We start from the raw sequence: 18,865 nt of genomic DNA, 5'->3' as shown, positions 1-18,865 counted from the left end.
GTTACATAATTACATCATTTGCTCTGAAAGTACATTATTTGTTTTAAAATTCAAGACTCCAAACGGTCACACATAATATAGTCATTCATTTTTTTTATATTTGTAAACATACCATGAGAAGATAATCAAGTTTAATTTTTTTAATCTTTAATATTTCTGGAACACATAATTCCATTTTATTCAGATTTTCTTTTATTTAAAGCTATTATTTATAATGATAGAATTAAGCATATATTTTAAATGAAAAATATTATAGTCAAGGACTATCAGTTCTTTAAAAAGTGTACCCACCACGGTTTTTTTTTAAAGTGTACTTTGTCCTTATATACATTTAATTCAGTGTACTTAGGAAAAGAGTCATATTTAAAATAGTTGTATAATATCTGATCCCAAACTAGAAATCAATGATTTGCTGACTAAGAGATATTTTTTTGCTTAAAAATTTTTAAAGCTGCTATTTACACAAATCATAAAACAAATCATAAAACAGCTTGTGCTTTGGCATTCACTAAATGTCATCCACTCCAGAGAGAGCGTTTCCCTTACTTTCCTTGTTGGAGATAAAAATGTAAGTAATGCTCAGATGGATTTAAGAGAGAAAATTTTACATGAGCAAGACACATGCATACAGATTTTCTTTTCTCTTTCTCCTCCACAGACCCACATGAATTATAATTACTTCGTAGAGGTTTCTTCAATGCTATTCTTAAAATTTCCTCATTTTTTTTAACTTCAATAATCATTTAAGGTAGTCTTACAATGTTTGTGTAAGTAATCATTTATCTTTAATAGCTTTAAAGTGAAAAAGAAAAACTGTTTTCTTTGGCTATTCTTTGAAATGTATAATAAATATGTTGTATTACTTATTTAATTTTATCCTAAAAAGTACATGTTATAATTTTACCGGAGAATACAAATGAAAATTATCCATGACTTGGCTTATTTAAGAATCAAAACCAACCATCTGGGCTTCCCTGGTGGCGCAGCGGTTGAGAGTCCGCCTGCCGATGCAGGGGACACGGGTTTGTGCCCCGGTCCGGGAAGATCCCACATGCCGCGGAGCGGCTGGGCCCGTGAGCCATGGCCATTGAGCCTGTGCGTCCGGAGCCTGTGCTCCGCAACGGGAGAGGCCACAACAGTGAGAGGCCCCCGTACCGGAAAACAAACAAACAAACAAAGAAAACCCAACCATCTCCTACTTAAGGAAGTTTAGGTTAGTAATTAAAGGAAATATAGTTAAAATTAATTGTATATTATTAGATAGAAGGCTACACATACCAATATTCATGCTTTTTTGTGCAATTTTGGGGTTTTGCTATTGATTTCAGTATTGTTAGTCTCATTCACAGTATGAGTTCTACAAATCTTATACTTGAATTTGATATCATTTATGAGAAAATAAACTAGACTTATTCATGTATTCATTTGGTTTCCATTTGAAACAAACACAATATGGAACTAGAATGCTTTTACCAATAATAATTACCTTCATGCTTTTATTGTAGGTGAAGACATTAACTGAAGAGTGTTCCAACAAGAAGGTATCGATCGATTCACTAAAGCAAAGACTTAGTGTCGCTGTAAAAGAGAAGTCACAGTATGAACAGATGTATCTTAGAACTAAAGAGGAGTTAGAAAAAAAGGTATGGTTTTAGGACATTTTAGCCTGGAGGTGGACCGTAACAATGTCTTTTTCATTTTTAAAGTTGTCCTTTTTTTCTCCCCAAAACTACTATGAGCTATTTAAATGTTGCAGATAACGGCAAAGAACGTTTATAACTCTACATAAAACACTAAGAATTTGTTTACTATTAAAGGTAATGCTGTATTAGAGAGACAGATTTACTTGTCTTGATAATTTCTAATAAATGAAAACTATTGTTAACTGGCATTTATATAAGTGGATATACATTTTTAGGTCCACCTAAACTTATAAGCTAATTAAATACTTCCATTTGACATATGAAATCTTTCGGTCTAAAATGGCTTCCATGTTTTTAGTGATTTATAATTTTTAAAAAGCATAAACTCATTTTGATGATAAATATATGATAATATGTGTGCAGGATATTCATTGAAAATAAACAAAAACAACCATCAATTCTACTCAAATAAAAATGAATACAAGATACAGAGAGAATAATGAAACCCTTTCTTTTTTTGACATCTCTAACTAACATCCAAATCTGTTTAAGAAATATTTTTTTATTCTGTGATTACTGGTCTTTTGCAGGATCTCAAGCTTACTTTCCTCATATCAAAAATAAATGAGACTGAATCTGCTATGGCAGAAATTGAAACAGCAGCATCTAAGCATCTTCAAGGATTAGCAATGCAAAGTGAGCAGGCCCTAGAAGGTGCACAGAAGAAATTGCTGCTAGCCAATGAGAAAGTGGAAGAGTTCACCATATTTGTGAAGGTTTGAATTCTTTGTGCTTTACTAACTTGTACTTTACTTCAGGCAGAGTGGGCAGTGGCCTACTTCAGATGATTTGGGAAATACGTTTAAGTTCCTTTCTGCTTTCCTAAACCACAAAGCATCTTCCCCTACTTGCCACACTGTTCAAATTTTCTCTATAAAAGATTTGTTTTTATAGCTTGAGTTTAAAAATGTCCACTCTATTATTATATTCTTTTCCTAATGTCAATTTAGTTATGAAATTGTGGTAATCACATAATCAAGACAGGTGGGGTTTTTTTTTGTTTTTTTGATTATTTTTATTTTTGGCTGTGTTGGGTCTTCGTTGCTGTACGTGGGCTTTCTCTAGTTGCAGTGAGCGGGGGCTACTCTTCATTGCGTGTGCAGGCTTCTCATTGTGGTGGCTTCTCTTGTTGCGGAGCATGGTCTCCAGGCGCTAGGGCTTCAGTAATTACGGCATGCGGGCTCAGTAGTTGTGGCACTCAGGCTCAGTAGTTGTGGCTTGCGGGCTCTAGAGAGCAGGCTCAGTAGTTGTGGCGCACAGGCTCAGTTGCTCCGCGGCATGTGGAATATTCCTGGACCAGGGCGCAAACCCATGTCCCTTGCATTGGCAGGCAGATTCTTAACCACTGCGCCACCAGGGAAGTCCCAAGACAGATTTTAAGACAAAAGAATTGAGTCATTTTCATTCCACTCTCCTTTTAAAAATCATCTAAGCAAGAGCAACCAGAAACTTGCTCCATGATAATTGAACTTAAGAGACATTGCACCCCAGCCCATGACCTATCAGACATGGAATGGATAGAGGAATGGTAAATGATCTAGCAGGACAAAAGGAAGACAAGCTGAAGTGTCTACAAAGGGTGTACCATCTGGAAATTATCTGACCACTGAAGACTCCCAGAACGGTTCTGGCATTGGCTGTACAAGGAACCACCAAAGCCAAGGGTGGTGGGGGAGAGGAGAATACCAGGCTAAAATGGGTGTTTTGTTTGAAAGTCTTTATAAGGAATTTTTAGACCTCTGGCCTGTACTTCTGCCCCACATGGTCAGCCAGTATTCCTCCCTTAACTATTCTGGAAAAACTCAGGAGGAGCATTCTAGTTTCAGAGATATGAGGCACTGAGGGGGGGAACCTGGTGATTGCTCCACTCCTTTCAATCCCACTGTGAGTTGTTTTCACCCCTGTTTAGTGCCTTTTATTCTGCCTCGTATTATAGTCAGCAAACGGATCTGTTTCCATTATATAAATTATGATGAGTTCCTTAAAGTCAAGAACCACGTTTTATTAATCTCTACCTCCACAGCATGTACCATAGTGACTTGCAAAGAGATGGCATGCAATAATGATCACTAACTAATCAAACTGAATTTCTCTTAGGAATATGAAATTTTAATAAAAGCCCTTTTGGCCTTTAAAAATAAGAATTAAGACAATTGGACTACTGTGGGAGGGTAAATCTTTACTTTCCCCCTTTTATCTCCTGAAGTTGCAATGTTCTCTTTTTTTCTAAACCAATCTTCGATGAGATTGAGTTCTTCCCGCTACTTGTTCCTTTGGCTGGCATATATTATTAAAAACTTGCCTATCATAACAGTAGAGACTTATTTAAATATATAAATATTTTTAATTGATGGAATCTCTATAAAATTAAAGTTTAAGTGTCCTTCTATGGAATAAAATAACATCAACACTTACTGTCTTCTTTCTCAAATAACCCTACTATTATTTGAACTACTCAACTAGACTTGCTGCATATATAATTATTATATATATAAATATGTTAGTGTTCTAAAATCATTTACCCCCTTAGGTATTGATCTTATTTATAAGAATTAACATTCCTGGACTTATAAGTTGAATATAAGATGGCAAATAACTGGATCTTATGTATAGTACCATTTTCTTTATTCCTCTAAAAATAACAGCTTACAGCATTTTATGCCAGTGTTAATAGTACCCCATTTAGAACAAATCCCTTACTTCATTTCTTTGGAAATCATAGATACCTTGGGAGTTTTCTCATTTAAAAAATGTCTACAAAATGAATGGAATAAAACATTTTATCTCTTTCAATGAAGGTTTCAAATGGTATAAAGTCAGACCAGTAATGCTTGCCTCAGAGGACTCTAAATGATTGCAGAGTATTAATTTAAATTTATTAATTTAATCATATTTCCTTTTCCAGATTTAAGATGTCATTCCTTCCAAATGCTTGTTGAATAGTCTCACTGTTTAACTTATGATAAGCACTCTCATTGAATATTGTCATTATTTTACTCATGATATAGAGCTATTTTTATTATGACTTTTAGCTTCATAAACCTTTGTTTTCCATGTTTTATATTCAGCTTAGAGTTGCATTTTTTGTACTGTTAGCCAATATATAAAATATGAAATGCACATTTATAAGATTTACTCAAATGCTAATTATGGTTTTTCCTAAAGTATTCCTTGAACGTATCCTGTTTAAAAAAGAATTGATAACCAGAAGTTTTTAAAATAGAAAAATGAATTTTATGATTAGATATCTGATTATTATAGACTTGATGAAGTTTCATGACCTTTATGATAATGTAATGGGTGTACTTCTTCACATAGAGTAGTTTGGCAAAAATTATCTTTTAAAAAACAAACTTCTTACTATTCATGTCCAAGGATATGAATAGTATTTAATGATATAGTGAATGTCTAATCTCTAGTTGTTCAAGAGTAACATACTAATCCTTCATATATTTCACCAACAATGATATAGAGTATAGATGTCCTAGTAGATAAATTCAGGATTGCCATGGTTTCATGACTTTTTAATTTGAGTAACATATTAAAGGTCCTATAGTAGAGAATGATAGCAGATATGGATAAAATATTTTTAGTACTCTTTCAGAAATTTTCCATGTTGTTTCAGTTTGGTATTTAGATTGCTTGCATTAGAATCAACAGATTCTATTACATTTAAATAAAATTCATAATTCCGGGCATTATTGAATCAAAATCTTGGTTGGGGTGAGGCCCAATAATCTGCATATAACAACTAGGTGATATTATGCATTAATACTGTTTTGAAAACATTGTTTTTTTTTTAAAGCCCAACATTGCTTTTATGGATTGAATCTATATAACAAAATATTTATCAGTTTGGTATTTAATAGCACCTTTTACCACTCATGACTTCTAATGGTAATTTGGCATTTGTTTTACTTAACTTTGTTTTAGGGTCAATATGTATTTGATAATGGTACCACTTCTACTGCTTAATCCATTTCTCTAATAAAGGGCCACAAGCAAACTAATGCCCAAACCAGAAACATTGGCAAAGACTGGATATTTGGGTCTGAAGAAGGAGATTACTGTCATCCTTCTCTTCCTCACACGTATAGCCCACCCTAGGACTGGGCAGAAATGCTCAGGAGCTGCCATCTTCAGTGACATACCATCAGTGACGTCCTAAACACTACTGCATTACAGCTCAGCTTTCACCTTTTTAAAAATTTAAGACCTTCCATAATTTGACCCTATTCTGTTTCGAATCTAATTTTTTTCCCACTACTCTCCAAGTTTCACCCAGATTGTGTTCAGTCTTGCCTTTCCTCAAGTTCTCCTTCTTCCTTCACATATCCTTCTCTCTTTGCTCTTCGCTCTAAATCCTTCCGATTTAGATCAGGGCCTTCCTCTTTCCTGAATCATTTCTTTAACTCTGTGGTTAAGGGGAAAGGGCCCTACTTTGCCAGTTTCTGGTTCTGTTATCTCAGGCAAGTGACTTAATCCTCTGTGTCTCAGTTTCCCCATCTATAGAATTAGTGTAAAGATGGGACATACCTAAAGTGAGGATTTAAATAAGTTAACATAGATAAAGCTCAAACATTGCCCAATATGCTCAGTGTTATCTGAGTGTCAGCTAGTAGTATGCCTTTCATTTATCTCCTGAATAATTATTGTATATACCATATAAATTAACACATAACTGCAAACTGTCATATTTTTCTTTTTGTTTCAAGTAGATTATTATAGTCAACTTGAAGTTAGGGTATTGTCATTCATTTACCCAAAGTACTGGCACATAATAGGGCTCACTAAATTCTTGAAGAATTGATTTTACATCTGCTTTAAGAATGGTACAAGACACATAATCACTGCTCAGATTGAAACCTCTGTAAAGGCAAGAGCTATGCACGTTGCTTAATGAGCGTATTTAAAGAATGTGCATAGTTCCTACATGGAACATTATGATCACCAGAACTCATTCTGTGCAGAGCTTATTAGGATATCAAGTACACAAAAGTATTTAATAAATGTTATTAGTAGTATTAATAGTAATAATGTTTGTTCTGGCCATGTTATGGAATCTGTGTTCCCTTTACTCTTTTCATTTATGCATAGGGCACAACCAGATTATAGAAGAGGAGTGGCCATCTGTTCTAGATCTAGTCTTGAATATGGAATTTTGCCCTGGAGTAAAATCAAGTGCTTTGAGCATCTGGGCTGGATATATGTGGCAGAGCTCAGGCTTTAAATTCTCCTAATAACTGAATAAAACACACAAGGGAAATTTCTAGAAGTATTTGCTCAGTTTGATTGAACCCTGATATAGGCTTGTTAATGTGCTTGTATGTGAGAGTCATATGCTCAATTCCATCTTCTCGATGGCTTTTGTTAGCTGATAAATAAATACCAGCCAAAGAACAACATTTAGCCGGAAGCTTAAATCATTTAAGTACTTGCTTGGTAAGATTTAGTATGATGATTTGGGCATATAAATTTCTTGCTTCTTTAGTGAGAACATTTGTAGAGCATTATAATTTTATTTTTAATAGGTACAATTGTTAATGCTTTGGTACTGATCTACTCTATTATGATTTTTTCCAACTTAATTGAGATATAACATATAACAATGTATAAGATTAAGCTATACAATATGGTGGCTTGATACATGTATATATTATGAAATGTTTACTACAATAAGGGTAGTTAACACATCTTTAACCTCACATAATTGCCATTTTATTGTTATTGTTATGGTGAGGACATTTAAAATCTACTCTCATAGCAAATTCCAAGTATACAACCCAGTATTGTTAACTATAGTCACTATGCTGTACATTAGATCCCTGGAACTTGTTCTTATAACTGGAAGTTTGTACCATTTGACCAACATCCCATTTCCCCCACCCCTCAGCCCCTATCTTTTTCTGTCTGACTTATTTCTCTTAGTATAATACTCTCAGGGTCCATCCATGTTGTCACAGATGGCAGGATTTCCTTCTTTTTCATGGCTGAGTAATATTCCTCTGTGTGTGTGTGTGTGTGTGTGTGTGTGTGTGTGTGTGTGTATCCACAGATACACACACACACACACACACGCCACGTTTTCCTTATCCATTAATCCATCGATGGACACTTAAGTTGCTTCCATGTCTTGACTAGTGCAACTAATGCTGCACTGACCATGGGAATGCATATGTCTCTTTGAGATCCTGTTTCATTTCCTTTGGATATGTACTCAGAAGTGGGCTTGCTGGTAGTTCTATTTTTAATTTTTTTGAGGGACCTCTATACTGTTTTCCATAGTGGTTGTACCAATTTACATTCCCACCAACGGTACATGATGGTTCCCTTTTTTCCACATCCTCGTTAGCATTTGTTATCTCTTGTCTATTTGATAATAACCATTCCAACAGGTGTGAGGTGATATCTTGTGGTTTTGATTTGCGTTTCTCTGATGATTAGTGAGGTTGAGCACCTTTTCATGAACTTGTTGGCCATTTGTATGTGTTCTTTGGAAAAATGTCTGTTGAGGTCCTTTGTCCATTTTTAAATTGGATTATTTGGGGTTTTGTTATTAAGTTATATGAGTTGTATATACTTTGAAGTCAGGAAATGTGATACCTCCAGCTTTGTTCTTTCTCAAGATTGCTTTGGCTATTCAGTCTTTTGTAGTTTCATACAAATTTGGGGGTTTTTTTCCTATTTCTGTGAAAAATGCCGTTGGAACTTTGATAGAGGTTGCAGTGAATCTCTAGGTGGCTTTTGGTAGAATGGACATTTGAACAATATTTACTCTTTTAATCAGGATATCATTCCATTTATTTGTGTCTTCTTTAGTTTCTTTCATCAGTGTCTTGTAGTTTTTGGTGTATAGATCTTTCACTTCCTTGGTTAAATTTGTTCCTAAAATTTTATTGTGTTGGGTGCCACTATAAGTGGGATTGTTTTATTTCTTTTTTACATGTTTAATTCTTAGTGTATAGAAACACAACAAATTAATTTTTGTCTGTTGATTTTGTATCCTGCAACTTTACTGAATTTGTTGATTAATTCTAACAGCTTTTTGATGGAGTCCTTAGGACTTTCTTTATAAAAGATCATGTCATGAGCGAACAGAGACAATTTTATTTCTTTCTTTCTGATTTGGATGCCTTCTATTTCTTTTTACTGCCTAATTGCTCTAGCTAGGACTTCCAGTACTGTGTGAATAGGAGTGGTGAGAGTGGGCACTTTTCTCTTGTTCCTGATCTTAGAGGGAAAGGTTTCAGCCTTTCACTGTTGAGTGTGATGTTAGCTTGGGCTTGTATTATATGGCCTTTGTTATGTTCCAGTATGTTCCTTGTATACCCAGTTTGTAGAGAGTTTTATCATGAAAGGATGTTAAATTTTGTCCAATGCCCTTTCTGCATTTATTGAGATGATATGATTTTTATCCTTCATTCTTTTAATGTAGTGTATCACATTTATTGATTTGTGTATGTTGACTCATTCTTGCATTCCAGGAATAAATCCCACTTCACCATGGTGTATGATCCTTTTAATGTGTTGTTGAGTTCAGTTTGCTAGTATTTTTTTCAGAGGTTTTGCATCTATATTCATCAGGGGCATTGGCCTATAGTTTTCTTTTCTTGTAGTGTCCTTATCCGGCTTTGGTATCAGGTTAATGCTCACCTCATAAAATGAGTTTGAAAGTGTTCTCTCCTTTTACATTTTTTGGAAGAGTTTGAGAAGGATTGACTTTAATTTTTCTTTGTTTGGTAGAATTCACCAGTGAAACCATCAAGTCATAGGCTTTTCTTTGTTGGAAGGTGTTTGATTGCTGATTCAGTCTTCTTACTCATTATTAATCTGTTGAGATTTTCTGTTACTTCATGATTCAGTCTTGGTAGGTTGTATGTTTTAGGAATTTATCCAATTCTTCTAGGTTGTCCAATTTGTTGACATATAATAGTTCATAGTATCCTCTTATGATCCTTTGTATTTCTGTAGTATCAGATGTAATATCTTCTCTTTCATTTCTAATTTTATTGAGTCCTCTCTTCTTTTTCTTGGTAAATCAGATAAAAGTTTATCCATTTTGTTTATCTCTTTAAAAAACTAGCTCTTAGTTTCACTCATCTTTTGTATTGTCTTTTATGTCTCAATTTATTTATTTCCGCTCTTCTCTTTGTTATTTCCTCCCTTCTACTACCTTTGAGTTTAGTTTGTTCTTTTTGTAGTTCCTTGAGGTGTAAAGTTAGATTATTTTTTTGAGATTTTTTTTTTTTTTTTGCTTAATGTAGGGTTCCACATGGCAGAAGAGGCCAGTGACAGGAGTTGGGTGTTGGCGTGCAGGTGCTCAGGTGGAGGGGCTAGCTGCAGGTGAGCCCAGCGGTGCAGGCCAGTGAGAGGAGACAGAACCAGACCTGGGCCCACAAACAGCTGTGGGGGCCTTAGCTGTCAACATGTAGTTCTATGGCTACAGGGCTTCACCACAGGCACTTGCATGTCGTTGGAGGCCAGTGACAGGAGTCAGACCAGTGGCGAACTGGTCCACAGCTGAAGGGGTTAGCCCCAAATGCATGCACGGCAGTGGATCAGCTGCAGGGGTCTAGCCTGGCATCTTGCACTCATGCAGCTGCAAAGGCCAAGCTGACTTCCAGTGCAGATTGGAGGGTCCAGTTGGGGACAGGGAGGGAGTCAGTCAGGTGGCATCCGTGAAGGTGGAAACCTGTGGGGGGAAATCACAGTGGTGAAATCTGCAGGGGGTTTATGGCAGCTGTCCTGGGCTTTGGTTTCTTCAGTGGCGAAAGCTGTTGGGATCCTGCGCAGAGCTGTAAACCACAGCTGCTCTTGCTGCGTAGCTGATATTGGGAGCCCCAGGCGTTCTTCCTTGCTCCAACCTGTCTTTATTTGTCTTAGCTTTGTCAGTCTCTGGGTGGTGTGAAACTGAAGTGGGTCCTTCATGCAGTGATGTGAAAAACTGGGGAAGTTGGTTCCTCACCTCATTCTTCCTTTCCCAGCGAGGGAACTCTTTTGAACTGGGCAGTTCCCCCTTGGCACTGAGCAATGCCACCCTGGGGTATGCGATGATGCAGGCAAAACGAAACTGTCCTCCTTTTTCTTTGTGTGGAGTTATTCTCAGGTTTTTTGCTCCACTGTGTTTGTTGCTGAAATTTCTTAAGTGGACTCCTGAGCTCTTCCAGAGCTACTTTTGTTTGTGGATATCTGTCTAATTGTTGATACTTGTGGGGGGATAGAGGCTGGATCTCCCACCCTATATTTTGGTGACATCACTTCTTAATTGTGATTTTTAAACAGTTTTATAATAAAATCCTATTTGAGTTAACTCTTTCTGTCCTATCATTATATAAGAAAGGTAAATGACAGCTGTTTTTAAAGACAAGTTTTTAATAAAAATACATTACTTTAAGTGGGTGAACTTTAAAATATGTAAATTATATCTTGATAAAGCTGTTTAGGAAGCTGTTAAAAAAAAAGACTTTACTTCTCCAAGAAACTATGATGGTAGGAGTGACTCCACAGTATTGGAGCAGCCAGTTATAACCTTCATCATAATAATCAAATCTTACTGAAAAATCTAATCAGTCCATTATGATTCAGTGAAATTCAAAACTTTTTGTAGTTTGCTAACACAGATCAAGACTCATTATAAAGACTGGAAAACTAGATCTTAATAAGACTGGAATGAAATAGCTTGCTGTCTTTCGCTCTAACACTATTGCTCACTGCTTACAATAAATTATAATATTGAAAAACATAGTGACTTTAAGTTGAGATGTAAATCTAAGAAAGTACTTTTACTTTGAAAATATAATCAAATATCGGGACAATTCCTAGCCCATGATATTCCAAGAAGTTTAAGAAGGCTGACATAAATTTTTAGAAATTCAGTTAACATTAATTGAATGCTTATTTTGTGCCATACAGTGTTTTACTTACCTTGACAATAAGTGATAGCCATTATTCAACTGATGCAAGCAGAGTGAAACTTTTTTAAGCTTCTATTGTTTTTAACATTGGAGCATTTTAAAAGTTTTGCACAATTTGGGAGTTTTAAAGTTGCTTAGGGGGGGACCTTCAAGATGGCGGAGGAGTAAGACATGGAGATGACCTTCCTCCCCACAAATACATCAGAAATACATCTACATGTGCAAAAACTCCTACAGAACACCTACTGAACGCTGGCAGAAGACCTCAGCCTGCCCAAAAGGTAAGAAACTCCCCATGTACCTGGGTAGGGCAAAAGAAAAAACAGAGACAAAAGAGTAGGGATGGGACCTGCACCTCTGGGAGGGAGCTGTGAAGGAGGAAAAGTTTCCCCGCACTAGGAAGCCCCTTCACTGGTGGAGACGGGGGTGGGTGGGTGGGGGGAGCTTTGGAGCCACGGAGGAGAGTGCAGCAACAGGGGTGCAGAGGGCAAAGCAGAGAGATTCCCACACAGAGGATCGGTGCCGGCCAGCACTCACCAGCCCGAGAGGCTTGTCTGCTCACCCGCCAGGGCGGGTGGGGGCTGGAAGCTGAGGCTTGAGCTTCGGAGGTCAGATCCCAGGGAGGGGACTGGGGTTGGCCGCATGAACACAGCCTGAAGGGGGCTAGTGCACCACAGCTAGCCGGGAGGGAGTCTGGGAAAAAGTCTGGACCTGCCAAAGAGGCAAGAGGCCATTGTTTCGGGGTGCGCAAGAAGAGAGGATTCAGAGCACTGCCTAAACAAGCTCCAGAGATGGGCGCAAGCTGTGGCCATCAGCTTGGAATGCAGAGTTGGGCATGAAACGCTAGTGCTGCTGCTGCAGCCACCAAGAAGCCTGTGTGCAAGCACAGGTCACCATGCACACCTCCCCTCCCGGGAGCCAGTGCATCCCGCTACTGCCAGGGTCCTGTGATCCAGGGACAACTTCCCTTGGAGACCAAACGGCGTGCCCCAGGCTGTTGCAGCATCATGGCTCTGCCGCCACAAGCTCACCCCTCATTCCAGTTATAACTAGCGTACCCCTCCCTCCCACCAGTCTGAATGAGCAAGAGCCCCCTAAAAAGCCACTGATTTAACCCCCTCCTGTCTGGGCGGGGAAGAGATGTGTGAGGGCAACCTACACGCAGAGGAGGGGCCAAAACCAAAGCTGAACCCCAGGAGCTGTGAAAACAGAGAAGAGAAAGGGAAATCTCTCCATGCAGCCTCAGGAGCAGCGGATTAAATCTCCACTATCAACTTGATGTACCCTGCATCTGTGGAATACCTAAACAGACAACGAATCATCCCAAATTGAGGCAGTGGACTTTGGAAGCAACTATAGACTTGGGATTTGCTGTCTGCGGCTGATTTGTTTCTAATTTTTATGTTTATCTTAGTTTAGTGTTTAGTGCATGTGATCATTGGTGGATTTGTTTACTGGTTTAGTTGCTCTTTTTAAATTATTATTATTTTTTTATTTTAATAATGTTTTTCTTTTTATTTATTATGATTTTAAAATTTTTATTTATTTATTTTTCTTTCTTTTTTTCACCCTTTTCTTCAGAGCTGTGTGGCTGACAGGGTCTTGGTGCTCTGGGCTGGTGTCAGGCCTGAGCCTCTGAGGTGGGAGGGCTGAGATCAGGACATTGGACCACTAGAGACCTCCTGACCCCAGCTAATATCAGTCGGCGAGAGCTCTTCCAGAAATCTCCTTCTCGACGCTAAGACCCAGCTGCACCCAGCAGCCAGCAAACTCCAGTGCTGGACGCCCCATGCCAAACAACTAGCAAGACAGGAACACAACCCCACCCATTAGCAGAGAGGCTGCCTAAAATCATACTAAGTTCACAGACACCCCAAAACACACCACTGGACATGGCCCTGCCCATCAGAAAGACAAGATCCAGCCCCACCCAGAAGAACACAGGCACCACACCCCTCCACCAGGAAGCCTACACAAGCCACTGAACCACCCTCACCCACTGGGGGCAGACACCAAAAACAACAGGAACTACGAACCTGCAGCCTGCAAAAAGGAGACCCGAAACACAGTAACTTAAACAAAATGAGAAGACAGAGAAATATGCAGCAGATGAAGGAGCAAGGTAAAAACCCACCAGACGAAACAAATGAAGAGGAAATAGGCAGTGTACCTGAAAAAGAAATCAGATTAATCATAGTAAAGATGATCCAAAATCTTGCAAATAGAATGGAGAAAATACAAGAAACGTTTAACAAGAACCTAGAAGAACTAAAGAGCAAACGAACAATGATGAACAACACAATAAGTGAAATTAAAAATTCTCTAGAAGGAATCAATAGCAGAATAACTCAGGCAGAAAAACGGATAATTGACTTGGAAGATAAAATAGTGGAAATGACTACTGCAGAGCAGAATAAAGAAAAAAGAATGAAAAGAATTGAGGACAGTCTCAGAGACCTCTGGGACAACATTAAACGCACCAACATTTGAATTATAGGGGTTCCAGAAGAAGAGGAAAAAAAGGGTCTGAGAAAATATTTGAAGAGATTGTATTTGAAAACTTCCCTAACGTGGGAAAGGAAATAGTCAGTCAAGTCCAGGAAGCGCAGAGGTGCCAAACAGGATAAATCCAAGGAGAAACATGCCAAGACACATGTTAATCAAACAATCAAAAATTAAATACAAAGAAAAAATATTAAAAGCAGTAAGGGAAAAGCAACAAATAATATACAAGGGTATCCCCATAATGTTAACAGCTGATCTTTCAGCAGAAACTCTGCAAGCCAGAAGGGAGTGGCAGGACATATTTGAAGTGATGAAAGGGAAAAACTTACAACCAAGATTACTCTACCCAGCAAGGATCTCATTCAGATTCAACAGAGATATTAAAACCTTTACAGACAAGCAAAAGTTAAGAGGATTCAGCACCACCAAACCAGCTTTACAACAAATGCTAAAGGAACTTCTGTAGGCAGGAAACACAAGAGAAGGAAAAGACCTACAAAAACAAACGCAAAACAATTAAGAAAATGGTAATAAGAACATACATATCGATAATTACCTTAATTGTAAATGGATTAAATGCTCCAACCAAAAGACATAGACTGGCTGAATGGATACAGAAACAAGACCCATATATATGTTGTCTACAAGAGACCCACTTCAGACCTAGGGAGACATACAGACTGAAAGTGAGGGGATTGAAAAAATATTCCATACAAATGGAACTCAAAATAAACCTGGAGTAGCAATTCTAATATCAGACAAAATAGACTTTATTTATTTATTTATTTATTTTTGGCTGCGTTGGGTCTTTATTGCTGCGCGAGGGTTTTCTGTAGTTGTGGTGAGTGGGGACTGCTCTTCGTTGCAGTGAGCAGGCTTCTCATTGCAGTTGCTTCTCTTGTTGCCAAGCATGGGCTCTAGGTGTGCGGGCTCAGTACTTGTGGCTTGCGGGCTCTAGAGCACAGGCTCAGTAGTTGTAGCATACGGGCTTAGTTGCTCTGCAACATGTGGGATCTTCCTGGACCAGGGCTCGAACCTGTGTCCCCTGCATTGACAGGCGGATTTTGAACCACTGTGCCACCAGGGAAGTCCCAAAAATAGACTGTAAAATAAACACTATTACAAGAGACAAAGAAGGACACTACATAATGATCAAGGGATCAATCCAAGAAGAAGATATAACAATTGTAAATATTTATGCACCCAACATAGGACCACCTCAATACATAAGGCAAATGCTAACAACCATAAAAGGGGAAATCGACAGTAGCACAATAATAGTAGAGGAATTCAACATCCCACTTTCACCAATGGACAGATCATCCAAAATGAAAATGAATAAGGAAACACAAGCTTTAAATGACACATTAAACAAGATGGACTTAATTGATATTTATAGGACATTCCATCCAAAAATAGCCGAATACACTATCTTCTCAAGTGCTGCTGGAACATTCTCCTGGATAGACCATATCTTCAGTCACAAATCCAGCCATGGTTAATTTAAGAAAATTGAAATCATATCAAGTATCTTTTCTGACCACAACGCTGTGAGACTAGAAGTCAATTACAGGAAAAAATCTGTAAAAAATACAAACACATGGAGGCTAAACAATACACTACTAAATAACCAAGAGATCACTGAAAAAATCAAAGAGGAAATCAAAAAATACCTAGAAACAAATGACAATGAAAACATGATGACCCAAAACCTGTGGGACGCAGCAAAAGCAGTTCTAAGAGGGAAGTTTATAGCAATAAAATCCTACCCCAAGAAACAAGAAATATCTCAAATAAACAACCTAACCTTACACCTAAAGCAATTAGAGAAAGAAGAACAAAAAAACCCCCAAAGTTAGCAGAAGAAAAGAAATCATAAAGATCAGAGCATAAGTAAATGGAAAAGAAGGAAACAGTAGCAAAGATCAATAAAACTAAAGGCTAGCTCTTTGAAAAGATAAACAAAATTGATAAGCCATTAGCCAGACTCATCAAGAAAAAAAGGGAGAAGACTCAAATTAACAGAATTAGAAATGAAAAAGGAAAAGTAACAGCTGACACTGCAGAAATACAAAGGTTCATGAGAGATTACTACAAGCAGCTGTATGGCAATTAAATGGACAACCTGGAAGAAATGGACAAATTCTTAGAAAAGTACAACCTTCCAAGACTGAACCAGGAAGAAATAGAAAATATAAACAGACCAATCACAAGCACTGAAATTGACATTGTGATTAAAAATCTTACAACAAGCAAAAGCCCAGGACCAGATGGCTTCACAGGTGAATTCTATCAAACATTTAGAGAAGAGCTAACACCTCTCCTTCTCAAACACTTCCAAATATAGCAGAGGGAGGAACACTCCCAGACTCATTCTACAAGGCCACCATCACCCTGATACCAAAACCAGACAAAGATGTCACAAAAAAGAGAAAACTGCAGGCCAATATTACCAATTAACATGTATGCAAAAATCCTCAACAAAATACTAGCAAACAGAATCCAACAGCACATTAAAAGGATCATACACCATGATCAAGTGGGGTATATCCCAGGAATGCAAGGATTCTTCAATGTACGCAAATCAATCAATGTGATACACCATATTAACAAATTGAAGATTAAAAACCATATGACCATCTCAATAGATGCAGAAAAAGCTTCCGACAAACTTCAACACCCATTTATGATAAAAACTCTCCAGAAAGTAGGCATAGAGGGAACCTACCTCAACATAATAAAGGTCATATGTGACAAACCCACAGCCAATATCATTTTAAATGGTGAACAACTGAAACCATTTCCACTAAGATCAGGAACAAGACAAGGTTGCCCACTCTCACCACTATTATTCAACATAGTTTGGAAGTTTTAGCCACAGCAATCAGAGAAGAAAAAGAAATAAAAGAAAAAGAAGAAGTAAAAGTGTCACTGTTTGCAGATGACATGATACTATACATAGAGACTCCTAAAAATGCTACCAGAAAACTACTAGAGCTAATTAATGGATTTGGTAGAGTAGCAGGGTACAAAATTAACGCACAGAAATCTCTTGCATTCCTATACACTAATGATGGAAAATCTGAAAGAGAAATTAAGGAAACACTCCCATTGACCATTGCAAGAAAAAGAATAAAATACCTAGGAATAAACCTACTGAAGGAGACAGAAGACCTGTATGCAGAAAACTATAAGACACTGTTGAAAAAGAAATTAAAGATGATACTAACAGATGGAGAGATATACCATGTTCTTGGATTGGAAGAATCAACATTGTGAAGATGACTGTATTACCCAAAGCAATCTACAGATTCAATTCAATCCCCATCAAACTAGCAATGACATTTTTCACAGAAGTAGACAAAAAATTTCACAATTTGTATGGAAACACAAAAGACCCCAAATAGCCAAAGCAATCTTGAGAAAGAAAACCAGAGCTGGAGGAATCAGGCTCCCTGACTTCAGACTATACTATAAAGCTACAGTAATCAAGACAGTATGATACTGGCACAAAAACAGAAATATAGAAATATGGAACAGGATAGAAAGCCCAGAGATAAACCCACACACATATGGTCACCTTATCTTTGATAAAGGAGACAATGGACAAAAGATAGCCTCTTCAATAAGTGGTGCTGGGAAAACTGTACAGCTACTCGTAAAAGAATGAAATTAGAAGACTCCCTAACACCGTATACAAAAATAAACTCAAAATGGATTAAAGACCTAAATGTAAGGCCAGAAACTATCAAACTCTTAGAGGAAAACAGGCGGAACATTCTATGTCATAAATCACAGCAAGATCCTTTCTGACCCACCTCCTAGAGAAATGGAAATAAAAACAAAAATAAACAAATGGGACCTAATGAAACTTCAAAGCTTTTGCACAGCAAAGGAAATCATAAACAAAGCAAAAAGTCAACCCTCAGAATGGGAGAAAATATTTGCAAATGAAGCAACTGACAAAAGATTAATCTCCAAAATATACAAGCAGTTCATGCAGCTCAATATCAAAAAAACAAACAACCCAATCCAAAAATGGACAGAAGACCTAAACAGACATTTCTCCAAATAAGAAACACAGATTGCCAACAAACACATAAAAGGATGTTCAACATCACTAATCATTAGAGGAATGCCAATCAAAACTACAATGAGGTATCACCTCACACCGGTCAGAATGGCCATCATCAAAAAATCTACAAACAATAAATGGTTGAGAGGGTGTGGAGAAAAGGGAACCCTCTTGCACTGTTGGTTGGAATGTAAATTGATACAGCCACTATGGAGAACAGTATGGAGGTTCCTTAAAAAACTAAAAATAGAGCTACCATAAGACCCAGAAATCCCACTACTGGGCATATACCCTGAGAAAACCATAATTCAAAAAGAGTCATGTGCCACTGTGTTCATTGCAACACTATTTACGATAACCAGGACATGGAAGCAAGCTAAGTGTCCATCGACAGATGAATGGATAAAAAAGATGTTGCACATATATACAATGGAATACTACTCAGCCATAAAAAGAAATGAAATTGAGTTATTTGTAGTGAGGTGGTTGGACCTAGAGTCTGTCATACAGAGTGAAGTAAGTCAGAAAGAGAAAAACAAATACCATATGCTAACACATATGTGGAATCCAAAAAAAAAAAATGGTTCTGATGAACCTAGGGGCAGGACAGTAATAAAGATGCAGATGTGGAGAATGGACTTGTGGACATGGGGAAGGGGAAGGGTAAG

The 18,865-nt window shown here is 37.6% G+C and overlaps 1 protein-coding gene across 2 annotated transcripts in view; it reads left to right on the top strand.

The window, feature by feature from the left end:
* CNTLN (centlein) overlaps positions 1-18,865 on the top strand; it is a 334,860-nt gene that overhangs the window by 286,968 nt on the left and 29,027 nt on the right. For both annotated transcript variants that reach the window (XM_022573778.2, XM_022573774.2), the window contains exons 22-23: positions 1,506-1,643; positions 2,234-2,419. In XM_022573778.2, the coding sequence (XP_022429486.2) occupies positions 1,506-1,643; positions 2,234-2,419 (324 nt within the window). The remainder of the gene's footprint in view (positions 1-1,505; positions 1,644-2,233; positions 2,420-18,865) is intronic.

The sequence above is a fragment of the Delphinapterus leucas genome, chromosome 6, assembly GCF_059928025.1.
Source record: "Delphinapterus leucas isolate spDelLeu-1000000601 "Yukka" chromosome 6, BTC_Dleu_Yukka2, whole genome shotgun sequence".
Taxonomy (NCBI): domain Eukaryota; kingdom Metazoa; phylum Chordata; class Mammalia; order Artiodactyla; family Monodontidae; genus Delphinapterus; species Delphinapterus leucas.
This window is presented reverse-complemented; position numbering and strand designations above follow the sequence as displayed.